Source organism: Trachymyrmex cornetzi, unplaced genomic scaffold, assembly GCF_001594075.2.
Source record: "Trachymyrmex cornetzi isolate Tcor2-1 unplaced genomic scaffold, Tcor1.1 scaffold182, whole genome shotgun sequence".
Taxonomy (NCBI): Eukaryota; Metazoa; Arthropoda; class Insecta; order Hymenoptera; family Formicidae; genus Trachymyrmex; species Trachymyrmex cornetzi.
In genome coordinates, this window is record NW_017296441.1 from 183,622 (window position 1) to 197,367 (window position 13,746).

The 13,746-nt window shown below is 34.9% G+C and overlaps 1 protein-coding gene across 27 annotated transcripts in view; it reads right to left on the bottom strand.

Annotated features, from left to right (window-relative positions):
- The window catches only part of sls (sallimus), a 94,513-nt gene extending 84,063 nt beyond the window's left edge, over window positions 1-10,450 (bottom strand). For 24 of the 27 annotated variants that reach the window (XM_018504779.1, XM_018504775.1, XM_018504774.1 and 21 more), the window contains exons 1-17: window positions 9,964-10,105; window positions 6,601-6,643; window positions 6,222-6,496; window positions 5,874-6,091; window positions 5,561-5,782; window positions 4,988-5,331; window positions 4,518-4,866; window positions 4,209-4,447; window positions 3,765-3,994; window positions 3,536-3,679; window positions 3,178-3,435; window positions 2,951-3,094; window positions 2,577-2,849; window positions 1,958-2,503; window positions 1,392-1,869; window positions 730-1,310; window positions 44-586 (exon numbers count right to left, since the gene is read on the bottom strand). In XM_018504779.1, coding sequence (XP_018360281.1) covers window positions 44-586; window positions 730-1,310; window positions 1,392-1,869; window positions 1,958-2,503; window positions 2,577-2,849; window positions 2,951-3,094; window positions 3,178-3,435; window positions 3,536-3,679; window positions 3,765-3,994; window positions 4,209-4,447; window positions 4,518-4,866; window positions 4,988-5,331; window positions 5,561-5,782; window positions 5,874-6,091; window positions 6,222-6,496; window positions 6,601-6,643; window positions 9,964-10,105 — 5,029 coding nt within the window. Of the gene's footprint in view, window positions 1-43; window positions 587-729; window positions 1,311-1,391; window positions 1,870-1,957; window positions 2,504-2,576; window positions 2,850-2,950; window positions 3,095-3,177; window positions 3,436-3,535; window positions 3,680-3,764; window positions 3,995-4,208; window positions 4,448-4,517; window positions 4,867-4,987; window positions 5,332-5,560; window positions 5,783-5,873; window positions 6,092-6,221; window positions 6,497-6,600; window positions 6,644-9,963 lie in introns of all 27 variants that reach the window. The other 3 variants (XM_018504768.1, XM_018504755.1, XM_018504777.1) reach the window with 2 other exon arrangements.
- Window positions 10,451-13,746: the final 3,296 nt, after the last annotated feature.

Consider the following 13,746-nt stretch of genomic DNA (forward strand, 5'->3'; position numbering starts at 1 on the left):
CTGGAAAAAATTATCGAATAAATCTTTAAGTGACGAATCTTACAGTGAACGACAGCGGTTGCAGAAGTGATGGCTTCACCAATAATATTTTTAGCTCTGCAAGTATATGTGCCAGAGTCTTCGGCGTACGCGTACATAATATCGAGAGCAACGAAACCAAAATTGTTTGTTTCAATGAATCTCGAGCCTGCTTTCACTGGTTTATTATTATGGAACCATTCGATTTTCATTGTTGCATCGGACACTGGAATTAATCTACATTCAAAATGTGCTCGCTGGCCCTCTTTTATCTCGACATTATTTAATGAAGTTGTGAAAATAGGTGCCTGAGTGGTAGTTTCTTCAATAACTTCTTGTCTTTGATATTTGGATTTATCCTCAAGATAGTGAATCTGTTCAAGTCCAAGCTCGTTTTGCGTGTCCGTTAATATTTGTGCGCTCGAGCGACACGTTAAAGTACAGAGTACTTCGTCATTTCCTACCAGATTAACAGCACGACAAGTGTACGTTCCAGAATCCTCGGCAATCAAATCAATTACGTCCAATGCAACGTAACCAAAATCGTGAATTGGACGAAAACGGTGTCCTGTAAATTGATTTGCATAAGATTAAATATAATTTTATGGATGCGAATTGAACATTTAGATTTGAGAAAAGATAAATGTAGTTAGATAATATATGATTCGTTTGCGTATGTATGTTACTATTGCAGAAGAAACAATAAATTACCTATCGTTACTGGATGACCATTTTTAAACCACTCGACTTTTAAATTCGGATCCGTTACCGGCTCCAATTTGCATTCGAAATGTGCATGTTGTCCTTCTCGAAGATTTTCTTGATTTTTTGGTTTTGTAATAAATTTCGGCTTTACAGTGACGACTTCATCCACTAATTCATGCCTTTTGTATCGTGACGCATCCTCCAAGTACTGTATTCTTTCCAATCCTTCGGGATGTTGAGACTCTAGAAGTAAATCTTTCTTGGCGTGTACTCTTACAGAACACGAAGTAACTGCTTCACCGAGCTGATTTCTAGCTTGACAGGTATATACACCAGAATCTTCAGGGTAAACGCCGAGAATATCTAGAGCCACATAATCAAATTCGTAAGATGGTCTAAATCGGTGACCAGTTTTAACCGGTCGACCATTAACGAACCAATCGACTTTCATAGTAACATCACCAATTGGTTGAAGGCGACATTCGAGATGGACATTGGTCAATTCTACCGTCTCAATATTGTGCAAAGGTCGGGTGAACTGAGGTGCTTGCATCACCGTGACATCTTCGTGTTGAGTTTTGCGATATCTATACACGAATGAAATAATAAATAAGACAAATAATCATGGAAAGATATATGAATTACAAGGCAATAAATAAAAGCAAAACCTTGATGTATCTTCCAACATCTGTATCTGCTCAAGTGATTGTTCATTTTGTGTTTCAGTGACGATGTCAGACCTTCCGATAATTCTGACGCAAGCAGAAGTATGTGCGGTACCCAGATGATTAGTAGCTCTGACTGTATATTCGCCAGAATCGTAAACAGTAGTGTGTACTATATCGAGTGCGACAAATCCGAAATCGTAGTAAGTTCTGAATCTAGAACCGACTGTGACCGGACGTCCGTTTTGGAACCATTCAACTCTCATTGTAGGATCACCCATCGGTTCCAAACGACACTCCAAGTGAATATTTTTGCCTTCGCTAACTGGCTTAGGATCACTCAACGGCTGGATAAAAATTGGTTTTGATTTAGAGATCTCCTCGATATGATACTGCGGCTCAACAAATTTGGATTCTTCTAAACGTTGAGTTTTTTCATAAGTTCCGCGATGCATGCTGCTGGTATCTATACTGGAACGCGCTAAAACGAAGAATCAACAAAGCTCAATAATTGTTTAGTTTTTTGCAAATTGCTTCAATACTGCATAAATAAAATAGTAAAATCTTACTTTCTACGGTCATGGTGGCAGATAAACGAGCTTCTCCACGGGAGTTTTTAGCCACAACGGTGTATGTACCAGCATCTTCAGGACGAACTTGAAGAATATCAATGGAAACGTATCCGAAATCGTGGTACGTTTGAATTCTATTAGCGGCAGTAATAGGTTTGCCATTGTGGTACCACTCGATCTTCATATTCAGATCACTTTGAGGTTCAACGCGTGCCTCAAAATGCGCCCGTTGACCTTCTACGATCTTGTTGGTACCTTTAAGATTACCTAAAAATCGTGGTGCTTGCGTAATCTGCGTTTCTTCTTGAATCTGTCGCGAATATCTACTCGAATCTTCGAGAGACTGAATTTTTTGGAGACCAGTAGGATGCTGGCTGTCATAAATAACATCATTTTTGCTGATCACACTTAATTGAGCGGTAGTATGAGCCTCACCGGCTTTGTTGTAAGCTCGGCAAGTATACACGCCAACATCGTGTATCGTTACGTATTTGATGGTCAATGCCACGTAACCGAAATTGAAAAAAGTTGTAATCCGAGAACCTAATCCCGAAAATATTCCGTGAATACAAATATATGATATATGTTTCGGTGAAAAGAATTATGTATTACTCACTAGCTTCTATAGGTCGTCCATCTTTCAGCCACTCAACGCGGAGATCGGCATCACCAATTGGTTCGAGACGCGCTTCAAAATGAGCGAATCCACCTTCTCGTATGCCGCTTTGATCCTTAATAGGCGATTTAAATTCCGGTGGGCTACTCGGTTCAGGCTGCTCCTGCACATACTTTTGGTGCATCGCTTGTTGATATGCTTCCAATTCCTCGGCAGCCTCTATGTATCTCAGTTGTTCGGGAATACCCAAGTCTGTTGTTACGCTTGTTCGCGCTACACAATAATTAAGACATCAATATTCGAGACTATTAAAAAAAAATTATTTGAGGAACATCTGTTTGAGAATAATTATCCGTTACAAAATTAAAACTCACCAAAGACACGAAGAGTCGCGGAGCTGATGGCCTCTCCCAAGCGATTCACAGCTCTGACAGTGTAAGAACCTGCATCTTCAGCCCGTAGGTGCATTATATTGAGTGAGACGTATCCGAAGTTGAAGATGCTAGTAATTCTTGAGCCTAATAAATAGTTATATAGTTTTTTTCATAATATTTTTTTTAAACTATTAAAATATCGGTTTTTTAAATATATTAATACTCACTCGCTGTGATTGGTTTTCCATCCTTGTACCACTCCACTTTCATGGTAGGATCGCTAACAGGTGTCAATTGCGCCTCGAAATGGGCATTACGACCTTCCTGTAGCTCACCAAGATCTTGGAGCGGGCGGATGAAAACCGGCCGCTGTGAAGAGGTCTCCTCCACGCTCTCCTGTCTTTGATACTTGCTGTAATCCTCGAGCTGCTGAATGTATTGGAGGCTGTCGGGGTGTTGGCTTGCTTGTTCAATCGTGGCACGTGCTGAAGAAAAGAAATAATTTATAATTATATAGAATATAATTATATTGTGCAGAGATAATAATTTGTCGCAAGAGAAATCTATAAAATATTCTTTACTCACGGGTTACACTGAGGGTGGCTCGAGAATCGGCAATTCCGGTCGAGCTTACAACGCGGCACAAATACTCGCCGCTATCTTGAAGAACGATGCTAATGAGATCGAGTGAAATAAAACCGAAGCGAAAGACGGAAGTCGCCCGGGAACCTGTGAAAGATACGCCAATACAAATCGGTTGACTCGATAATGCTCTGTTGAATAAAAAAATTAGATGTAAAAGTTTTTTACTCACTTGCGTCGAGTGTTCTGCCGTTGACATACCACTCCACCCTCATAGTGGGGTCGCCCACCGGTTCGATTCTGGCCTCGAAGTGAATTCGTCCACCTTCGATTTGATGAACGTCCTTTAGCGGTATAATGAAACGTGGCGGGAGATAAATTTTGTCTTCTTCAGGAGGCGGCAAATAAGGTTTCACGCGTTCCACATGTCTCAGGTAAATCACTTCGGGGCCAGGCGCTGGTCTGCAAATATTTATTATTCAGTTTATCTCATAAATATTTATTATTCAGTTTATCTCACAATAGACTTTTTGCTAAAGAAAATAAAAGTTAATTTTCTGAATAGTATAAAGTTCTGACTCTACGTTTTATCTGCGCTTCAATGGGGATATAAAATAAAACATGGAAAGATCAATGTTAATTTGCTAATTTGATGAACACTTGAGAAGTCTCTCACTCTGGTTCGATGACTTTCGTTGGTCGGGGTAAATTCAGACGTCTTGGTTCCGGGGTCGTTCCTTTTGGCGTTTCTACAAAGAGCCGTGCTCGAGTTGCGGTGGAGCCGGCTACATTTTGCGCTGTACACTGATACCAGGCTGCATCTGAAAATTTGGCGCATGGGATATCTAAGGTCGAAGCTCCGTTACCATCACTCGATATACGCATTTCGGAACTATGCGTTATTGGTACGCCATCCTGCAAAAATTTTTGATGTCAAGGAAATTGTGATTATATAAGCAGATAAAATTCAAATAAATTATTATACTTTTTGCCATGTGATTCGTGGAATGGGCGTGCCCACTGCACGTGCCATAAAGATCACAGGTTCTCCTTCCTTTACTTCCGTTGTAACAAAACGTTCGACAAATTTCGGCGCAACTACCTGTTCTTTTTCGATAACGCTTAAATTACATTGACAAGAAGTTTCGCCGGCTTTATTCCGCGCAATGCACGTTACTACGCCAGCGTCGGCGCGGTTCACATTCGTGATCATTAATGAATTGTTACCAGATTCATTTACAAGGATTTTATGAGTTATGTCATTGGCGACTTGTTGACCATTTATATACCAAGTGACTTCAGGATATGGACGGCCAGTTACGCGACAGTCGAATCTGAAATATGTTGTTTGTTAATATCTCGTGTTAATATCATAAACACTACTCATCGAAAATTATATGTAAGAGCGAAAGAAAAGCTGGAAAGATACTAAAAATAAAACAAATCAAAACGTACCGCATCATTTTGCCTTCGGTAGCTTCCTTATCTGTGATGGTACGAACGAAATTCGGTGGCAGAACCTTGCTAGAATCAACAGATTCATTGGTAGAATCTATTTGTTGAGTCTTAAATTCCCTTTGATGCGCTTGATACGGAACTTGATCTACTTGATCACTAGATTCAATTGCTAGATAAGCGGAGCTAACGGTACAACCTTGAGGATTCTCAGACAATAATGTATAATGACCGCTGTCTTCTGGCAGAGCGACTCGAATTCGTAAAGTAGCCTGCTGATTTGAGTAACTCGTCTCTAGTCGTTGAGAATCTCGAATTCTCTGACCATTTTTGAACCATGTTAACTACAACAATTTAGCATATACTAAGTTAATAAGCTTATACGTTAGGTATTTCATGAACAATTAAATATCTCGTTTAATGATAGCAGATGACATAGAAATACGACTTAGAGAAAATAATTATAAAAATAATTATATATATATATATATGTATATATATATAGCATTGAAGAGCAAAATGTATTGTAAATTTCTTTGATATTTCAGTTCTTTCAATGCAACTTGAACTTACTCTTGGTTTCGGATTGCCAGTTATCTTTGCGGTAAAGACAGCATCCGATCCTTCAACGATCTTCGAGTTTCTCGGTTTCTGAGTAATTTGTGGAGGTGCGACCGGGCCCAGGGTACGATCAACTACCTTAGAAATTTGCAAGTCGAATTCATTCGCAAAACGGCGAGTAATTGATTCACGGAACTCCAATTCGCGCAACAATCTATATTCAAAGGTATCAACCTGCGCATTTAAAAGTAAGTAATATTATTTTAAGCATTCTTATATTGTTATTTTATCAAAGCAGCATATATCAAGTGTTTAGCTGTAGTACCTTAAAATCTTCAATGCTTGTAGTTGTGCCATTAACGTAACTTCGTTTATCGGTTGTTTGTTGATAATTGCGTTGTTGAAAGATTTGACTTCCACTTTGCATTTTCTGGTCGCTAGTCTGAAAACTTTGCGAAAATTCTTTCTTGTAACTATCTGTTAGCTGTTGCGCTGGAGGACCAAATCCCTCTGGCTGTATGTAAACTGAGCAAATAGCTTCGCCTGAAAAGTGGAGGAAATATGTAACATGCTTTTTCCATTTGTTTTGTGTTCTAACGTTGATTCCAACAGAAGAACAAAATATTTAAAGAATATGTATTTTAAGTGGAAACCACAGAAAAAAAATCTCTACCATATTGGTTCTTTGCACTGCATGTGTACTCGCCCTCGTCCCCCGGACCGATCTGATTAATTTGGAGTGTAACAATTCCAGAATTTTCATTATAAGACATTCGAATCTTTTGTGATTCTAGCAGTGGCATTCCTTTGTGTGTCCAAGAAACCGATGGTCTCGGATTACCTCGAACACAACCTTCAAAAATCGCGTTACCACCTTGCGCGAATCTCGCATTTTTAAAGATTCGCTCGAAAATTGGTGGTGAGGGATCCCCGAGTTTACCCGTAAATCTGCCAATAATTTAATGAGATCATGTTAAAAATATTATTAACGATAGCTATATTTCTCTTATAACTACAACAATCCTATAATTGATGAATGTTGTAATACTTACACTGGTACCGTTGGCGTCGTTTGCATAACGACCTCTCCTTGAACTGCACAGAAATAAAAGAAATAAATAAAAATTAATTTCTTTCTATATGTATAATTAGAAATAATATTAATGTAAATAATATTAAACATAAAAATTAATCTACTTTATCAGGAATTAAATTCAATTCCCCCTCCCCAATGGAAGGATTGTAAACTTCCATATATTTTCGCAATGGTTCGTTCTCAGGCTAACGAGTAAATTGATTTAAATTACAATGCGTCCCGATGTAGACATAATTTGATGAAAAAATGCGGCATCGTCATCGCGCGTAACGGCGACAGGAAAATAACAGCTTGTAAACGGTTCGTTTCCTCGATTCGTTCTACCCTAATTGGAAAGTACGACAAAAATTATACGAGGAAGAAAGATGTACACACATGGTGATTTAAATGTGATCATGTACAGTTTTGCTCGAGCAATAAACGAATAAATTTTAGAAGATAATCAGTAGCTAAATAAAATCTACATGATGACATAAAATATAAAAGGATAGATTTAAATATATTATAACGTAAAAAGATAAGGATATTAATTGAAATTTTTATGTTTACAAATATTTCTATAGGTTATCTTCTTCATTTCAGAAATAAGATTTAATAATTCAATCTATGTATAAAAGACAAAGACTAGCCATTGATTGATTGTTTTGTATATATATAAAATACTACATTTATATTTTCTACATATTTGAATGTAAAATTTGATATATATAGACTTTCCTTAATTAATTTATTAAGTCTGTGGATTAATTGTCTAATTATAAAATTAATCATTTCTCTCATTGTATGTGATATCGCGACATTTAGCATCGTTTATTTCACGATTTGCGAGTTACGGAGGGGACGAAAGACGTAATGTGCTGCTACAAGCACAGGATTGTATTTTTGCATTTGGATAGGGATCACGTTACCATGAGCCATTTTAGGCACAACTATCTTTGCTCAGCGCTGCGCACCGCGACGAGTCGCGACGCGATGCGTCTACGCCGTCCATGGACCAATCGCGCTTTCCGTTACGCAAAAGCCGTCACTGACCAAAATAAAACCGAGTCCAACATTTCTCTTCGTCTCATATCTGCGTACGTTTTGTGTAAGATTTGTATATTTTATATTCGTATATTGAATTTTTTAATTTCAATCATCTTGCTTCCCTTTTTCTTATTCTTTCCTTTTTTAACTTATTTTTACCATTCTCTCGTTCTTTTTGATCGATGACCGAGCTTGATGTCAAGACATATACTAGAATCAGCTGTTTTTAAAGTTCTATTAAATTTATGGTAAATATTAGAGAACAATTAGCTGACTTTTACAAAAGTTTTGCATAATAAAATAAATACATTTATAAAAACAAATTATTGCATATGTTTTATTGCATTCAATTTTAGAGTTTATAGTGTTATATGTGTATAATATATTTATATTGTGTATATATAAATATATATATGCATATATTTATTTAATGTTCTATTAGAAATATTTACAAATATTGTTATATAAGATATAATTATTGCTTAAAATTTTTAATATTTTTAATATTTTATATAACAATACATTTTTTGCAAAAATTTCTAAAGAGATTTTTCGATGTTAAATATTAATTCCTTCTTTGCGTTCGTAAAAGACGCTTTAACTACTAGCGTAACGGAGTTGCTTACTGTACTTTTCTCTCTCTCTCTCTCATTGTCTTTTAGTTTTACGCCTGTAATATAATCCAACACGTTTCGATGCACATCGATGTAAGTAAGATTTATATATCTGTCAGTGTTATTTGACAGCACTCTCTATAACACGTTCATGTATTCTTCAATTCTTCAACATATAACGCAGTTGGCATACGCGCTTCAGTGAAGCTATTTTGGAAAACAGAAATGTAAATACAATTTTATATATAATAAAAAATTTATTTACGAGATAATGTATAATACGGAATATTTAAATGCATACGTCATACATAATATATTCTCCAGATTTCTAGAAGAGTTTCCAGAATTAAAGTTTTCTATGGAATCATTTATATTGTTTTCGTAAAAAACTAAAATATTACTATTAATTATTAAAAAAAAACTAACATTAAAAAAATGTTAAGTAAATATAATCTTCTGTTTTACTTTTTTAGATGTTATAGATAATAATTAAATATAATATTACAACAAATAATTTATATTTTGTTTTTTTTTTAATTTAGTATTGTGTTTAGTTTTCATAAAACTTTGCAATAAATTAAATAGACACAAGTAAACATTTTTAAAGTAAATTTGGAACTAAATTTGGATCAGTTTTCCCAATATCACGTTTATTAGAACATTTAGCAATGTACTATAATAATACGTTATAAAATACAAATTTTTTTTATTTTAAGGAAATAATTTCAAATTAACTTTTATTTTATAATTTGTTTTATTTTATTTTATTTTATTTTACAAAACCAAACAACATTTTTTTATTTCTAAGAGGAAGGAACTCTTAAACAAAGATAAATTAATATAATATTAATGGATTTTATCTTGATATGAATGATTAAGTTGCAAACATATGTAACATCTCTTTTCAAATAAATAAATTAAATGTGGTGTATAATAAGATTAGCCTCAGCAGTATTTTGAATTAAATATAAAAACTCTTTGATTTTGTCTTTAAAACAACAGGGAAACTTTCTACTCGTTAGAATTGACATTTTCAAAGTAAATTATTAATAAAAGAAAATTGTAAAGTACTTTTATCTTGATACAATAGACCTGTTTTTTTTTGGCTTAACTTTTGCACCAGTTCATCTTTCTTCCTCTTCTTTCCTCCTGGAGAGGAAAGGAAGAAAGATGAACTGGTGCAAAAGTTCAGTGAAAAAAAACAGGCCTAATACGTAAAGCGATACCATATTTTTCCAACAGCACATGTGAAAGAATTTTTGAAACGATCATGTCTAAAGTGTGGAGAACTATCTTTAGAGCTCTCGCACGGACGGTGCTCCTTGCACAGAAATAGAACACGTATTCGTTGACGGGATATCTACCAGAAGAGATATATTAAAACTAGATTGAATTTATTTTCGCGTCTCTTTCGGTATAAAAAAATTTAAAAAAAGTAAATATTATGAAAATATGCACTGCTAACTACAAGAACTCGCAATGTGTATCTAGAGCAATTAAATTGTGAAATGTAATTTTATAAATTGTGAAATGTAATTTCATAAATTTATTAATATGCAATAAATCTTGAATTTGTCAAGATAAATTTTTTGTTCCGTGCTTCTTGTTTAAATTCTTCATATTCAATAAGTTGTTGCTCAAAAATATTATTTTGTGATTTTTCAATTATCACAACTGACCTCTCTGCTGACTGGTGATCTGTTGTCGTGTGACTTGTCTTTCCGTTCGTTGCTGAATGTACTGTTGTTGTTGTTGTTCTTGCACGATAGCTCGTTGCTGCTGTTGTTGCGTCTGCGATTCTTGAAATTGTTGTCGCTTCATCTTGGATCAAGAAATTCAATAATCGTGAGTCGTGAGTCGTTCGGATGGCAAAATTGTGGCCAATTATATGACTTATTGGTAGTAAACTGCTAATTAATCTGAGGAATATCTGAAAAGATTTCCTTTCTTCTCTCTCAACGTTGTGTTTGGTCACCTGAGATTTAACAAACAAACTCTTGATGCACAACGACGAATTTGAAGCAAATCACTCGCACTTGTCTCGCTTTATTTTGCAAAACGCGCAGTTTTGCTGGTAACCGCGGCTCAGTTCAATCAGTCGGTAGAAATCAAGTCATCGTCAAAAGTCTTGTCCCCGTGATTCTTTAAACCAAGACGTCGGTCGAATGCGAATTGGACGGGTTACGACTTGACGCTCTCTCGGCTAAAGCATAAGAAGATGGTGAGGGTGTCGCATGACGCCTCCAGGGTGGGGACGTTTGAACGCTCCGACGTTCAATACGTGTGGAAATTGTTTGGAAGGAACAAGAGGAATATAGGGTGTACGAATCAACTCGACATATTCAAAAAGATTCAATAATTTTTTATGTTTTATGATGTACAGAAACGAAAATGGAAGGGGAGAGAAAAGAATTATTCAATATGTAAATATCATATGATGTGTGATAAATACATTGTACCATTTTTTTTGCTTTTTAATTTTTATTTCACAAATTACACATGTTGTTGTTTATTTTTCTGATAACCGCTGATTAAGGTTGAAGAAAGGATGCCTTACATTAGAAAAATATAAAATATAGAAAACAATAATTTGCTCGCTTTTTATTGGTAGTTATTTTATACAATTTTATCGAATAGAGCGGTAAAGCAGTAGTAAAGTCTCAAGGCCCGTCTACAATACACGGAGTAAGAAGTAAGAGTAAGAAATTGACCAATCACAGTCGATTATTCTTCTCACATTCGACTGTGATTGGTCAATTTCTTACTCTTACTTCTTACTCCGTGTATTGTAGACGACGCCTCACGCAGCGTTCTTACGCTCTCTGACAGTCACGCATCTCCACATTATTGCCCTCAACGTCTCTCTCTTTCGTTGTTCCTCTCTGTAAAATTAAATATTCTAGATTCTCAAACTTGAATGCGTACAATAAGAGCATTCTTTTTTCTTATCCTTTTTTGCGCCTCTTTATTTCTTTGCGCTTCTTTGTAAAATACAATATGTACAAATTTTTAAATTTTTCTTCTTCTCAGTATTATTTTTTTTTATTTATGACGTACTTATTGTATGTATGTTTCAAGATTTACGCAATCTCGTCGTTCTCTTTCTCTCTTTCTCTCTCTCTCTCTCTCTCTCTCTCTCTCGCTCTCTCTTCTCTTTCTCTCTAGTTTCCGTCTCAGTTTATTCAATACGTTTATTCTTTCTTTCTTGCTGGAATTTGGCGGTAGAAATTATATTCTCGTTGTATGTATGTAGCATCAGCCAAGTTTAGCCACACGAACAGGATTGCGACTCTGCAAGAGCACATCGTCTGTGCACTGCGCTTGTTTCGAACTAGTGTCGCTACACACCATATTTTAAAAACATATGCACGTACATCAATCAAGCTAACAACGTAGGAGATCTTCTCATAACGATGTGAATTCTGTCTTTTGGATATTTTTAATATTATTCAGGAAACTTTGAAAAAATTTTTTTTACCTTAAAGATTTCGTAGATATTTTATAAACTTGGATACAAACTACAAATAATTGTGTAGTCTTCTATTTATAAGCAATGAGCATGATTCCATCTAATCATTAACGTTTTATCGACGAATCGGAGCGAAACACGCACCGATTGTAATACTTGTATGCTATTCGGTACTCTCGTATAATTTATACGCATTAACGATACGTATTTTTAAAGTATAATATATATTTTATATATCACAATTAATGTGCATCAGTTTTCTGAACATTTTATGTATTTATTGTTGGTATTAATAAAAAAACGAACGTTAATGGTTAAAGTGTACGTAGAAAGGAAGTAAGTACCATTCCGCACTTTCGCGCCAAGAACATCAGTATAATCTTGAAGAAGATGGGTCACGCGTGAATCATCGCGTTTCGCTCAAAGTGCCGCATAGCGACACATCTATTTTGAGATTTTGTGAAATAATCTCGATCGACATGACGAGAGAATCTTTGCATTTTATGATTTTGTGATTCATGTACCGAATCCGAACATAGCGTATCATGTACTGCTAAGAGCATTACGAACATACACATACATATATATACACAATATATATACACATATATAATATATATATGTTATTCAAATGTTATTATCGTATTCTACTTTAGGCGACAACAATAAACAGCCATCATTACGAAGCGGCGATAAAACTAAAAATTGCATAGACTTGTTATGAAATTCTTTCAAGTTGAAATAATTTAAACTGCTATTTTGTTTCATAAAACCGATAAGGTAAATGCCCCTATTTGTGACCACTCGTGGACTTTTATTAAATTAATCAGAAGTCTTAAGTAATTTATCTTCGCAAAGAATATTTATCACGTTTAACGATTAGTTAGCCATGGTTTGATATATGATTTCAGTGATATTTGACTAACAAATATTCATGAAAATGTGAAATAAGGTGCTCGTGTCTCCATCAGTGGCAAATTGAGCACATGTTTGTCGCTATGTTAGTAGACGGCGTTTGTCACGGAACAGTCACATTTTTGTTATGTCGTCCGGGATAAAACGTTGAAGAATATAGTTTTTTCATAAAAGTGTCAGTGAATACTTAATAAATATTGTGCTATGCGTGGATTCTAAAAAAGGTTAGTAATTTGAACATATAGATAAATGTAACAAATAGGTACAACAAAACACACATATTTCCATTTGTGACCGTCTCAAAAAAATTAGTCATAACATTAAATATTGCTCCTCTTTTTGAAAAGAAAACAATTAATACTATAACTCATCTCTATATGTTTATGGACAAGTGTGAGTTGCATTTGTACGAATAAACCGAAAATATTTGACGTATGCTCGAGGGAAAATTTTAGTAACTTTTGATTAGGTCACTAAGTGGGACATCGTGTGTTTCTGATCACCTATTTATGACCACAGCTTTAAATTATTTATTTACAACTTAAGCATTGAGTAATTTCTTTGACCAAATTAAGAAAGCTTATCATATTTAGTGTGTGCTATTTAGTTCAAATTTCGTACCCTGTGTACTACAGCAAGTAACTTGTGGCCATAGAGCACGAAAGCGTCTGCTGCGCATGTGCTCATTGTATATTTTGTGGCAGTGACAGATTTTCTAAATAGACTATGGCCCGTATGAAATACATATTATTTATTATCAACATTTTCTAAAAATAATGTAGAAATGTTTTTAGCAGCTCTAGACCATTGTTTTTTTGTAACTTGTATATCATCAGCTTCAATCCAAGGTGAACCTTCTCTATACATACTTATAAAATGATCGTTTTCGATACGTGAACCATAATGAAATATAGCATTTATAACTTTATACGGCTGTCCAGCTATTAGTATTTCACTTGTTGAAAGAGCACATAAATTAATTTTTTGTGGCACCTTCACTAATGTTCCATTTTGGTATGAAAATGAAATTAAATGGATAATTATCTGTTTCGTCTCAACGTTATTTCATTTTTAAATA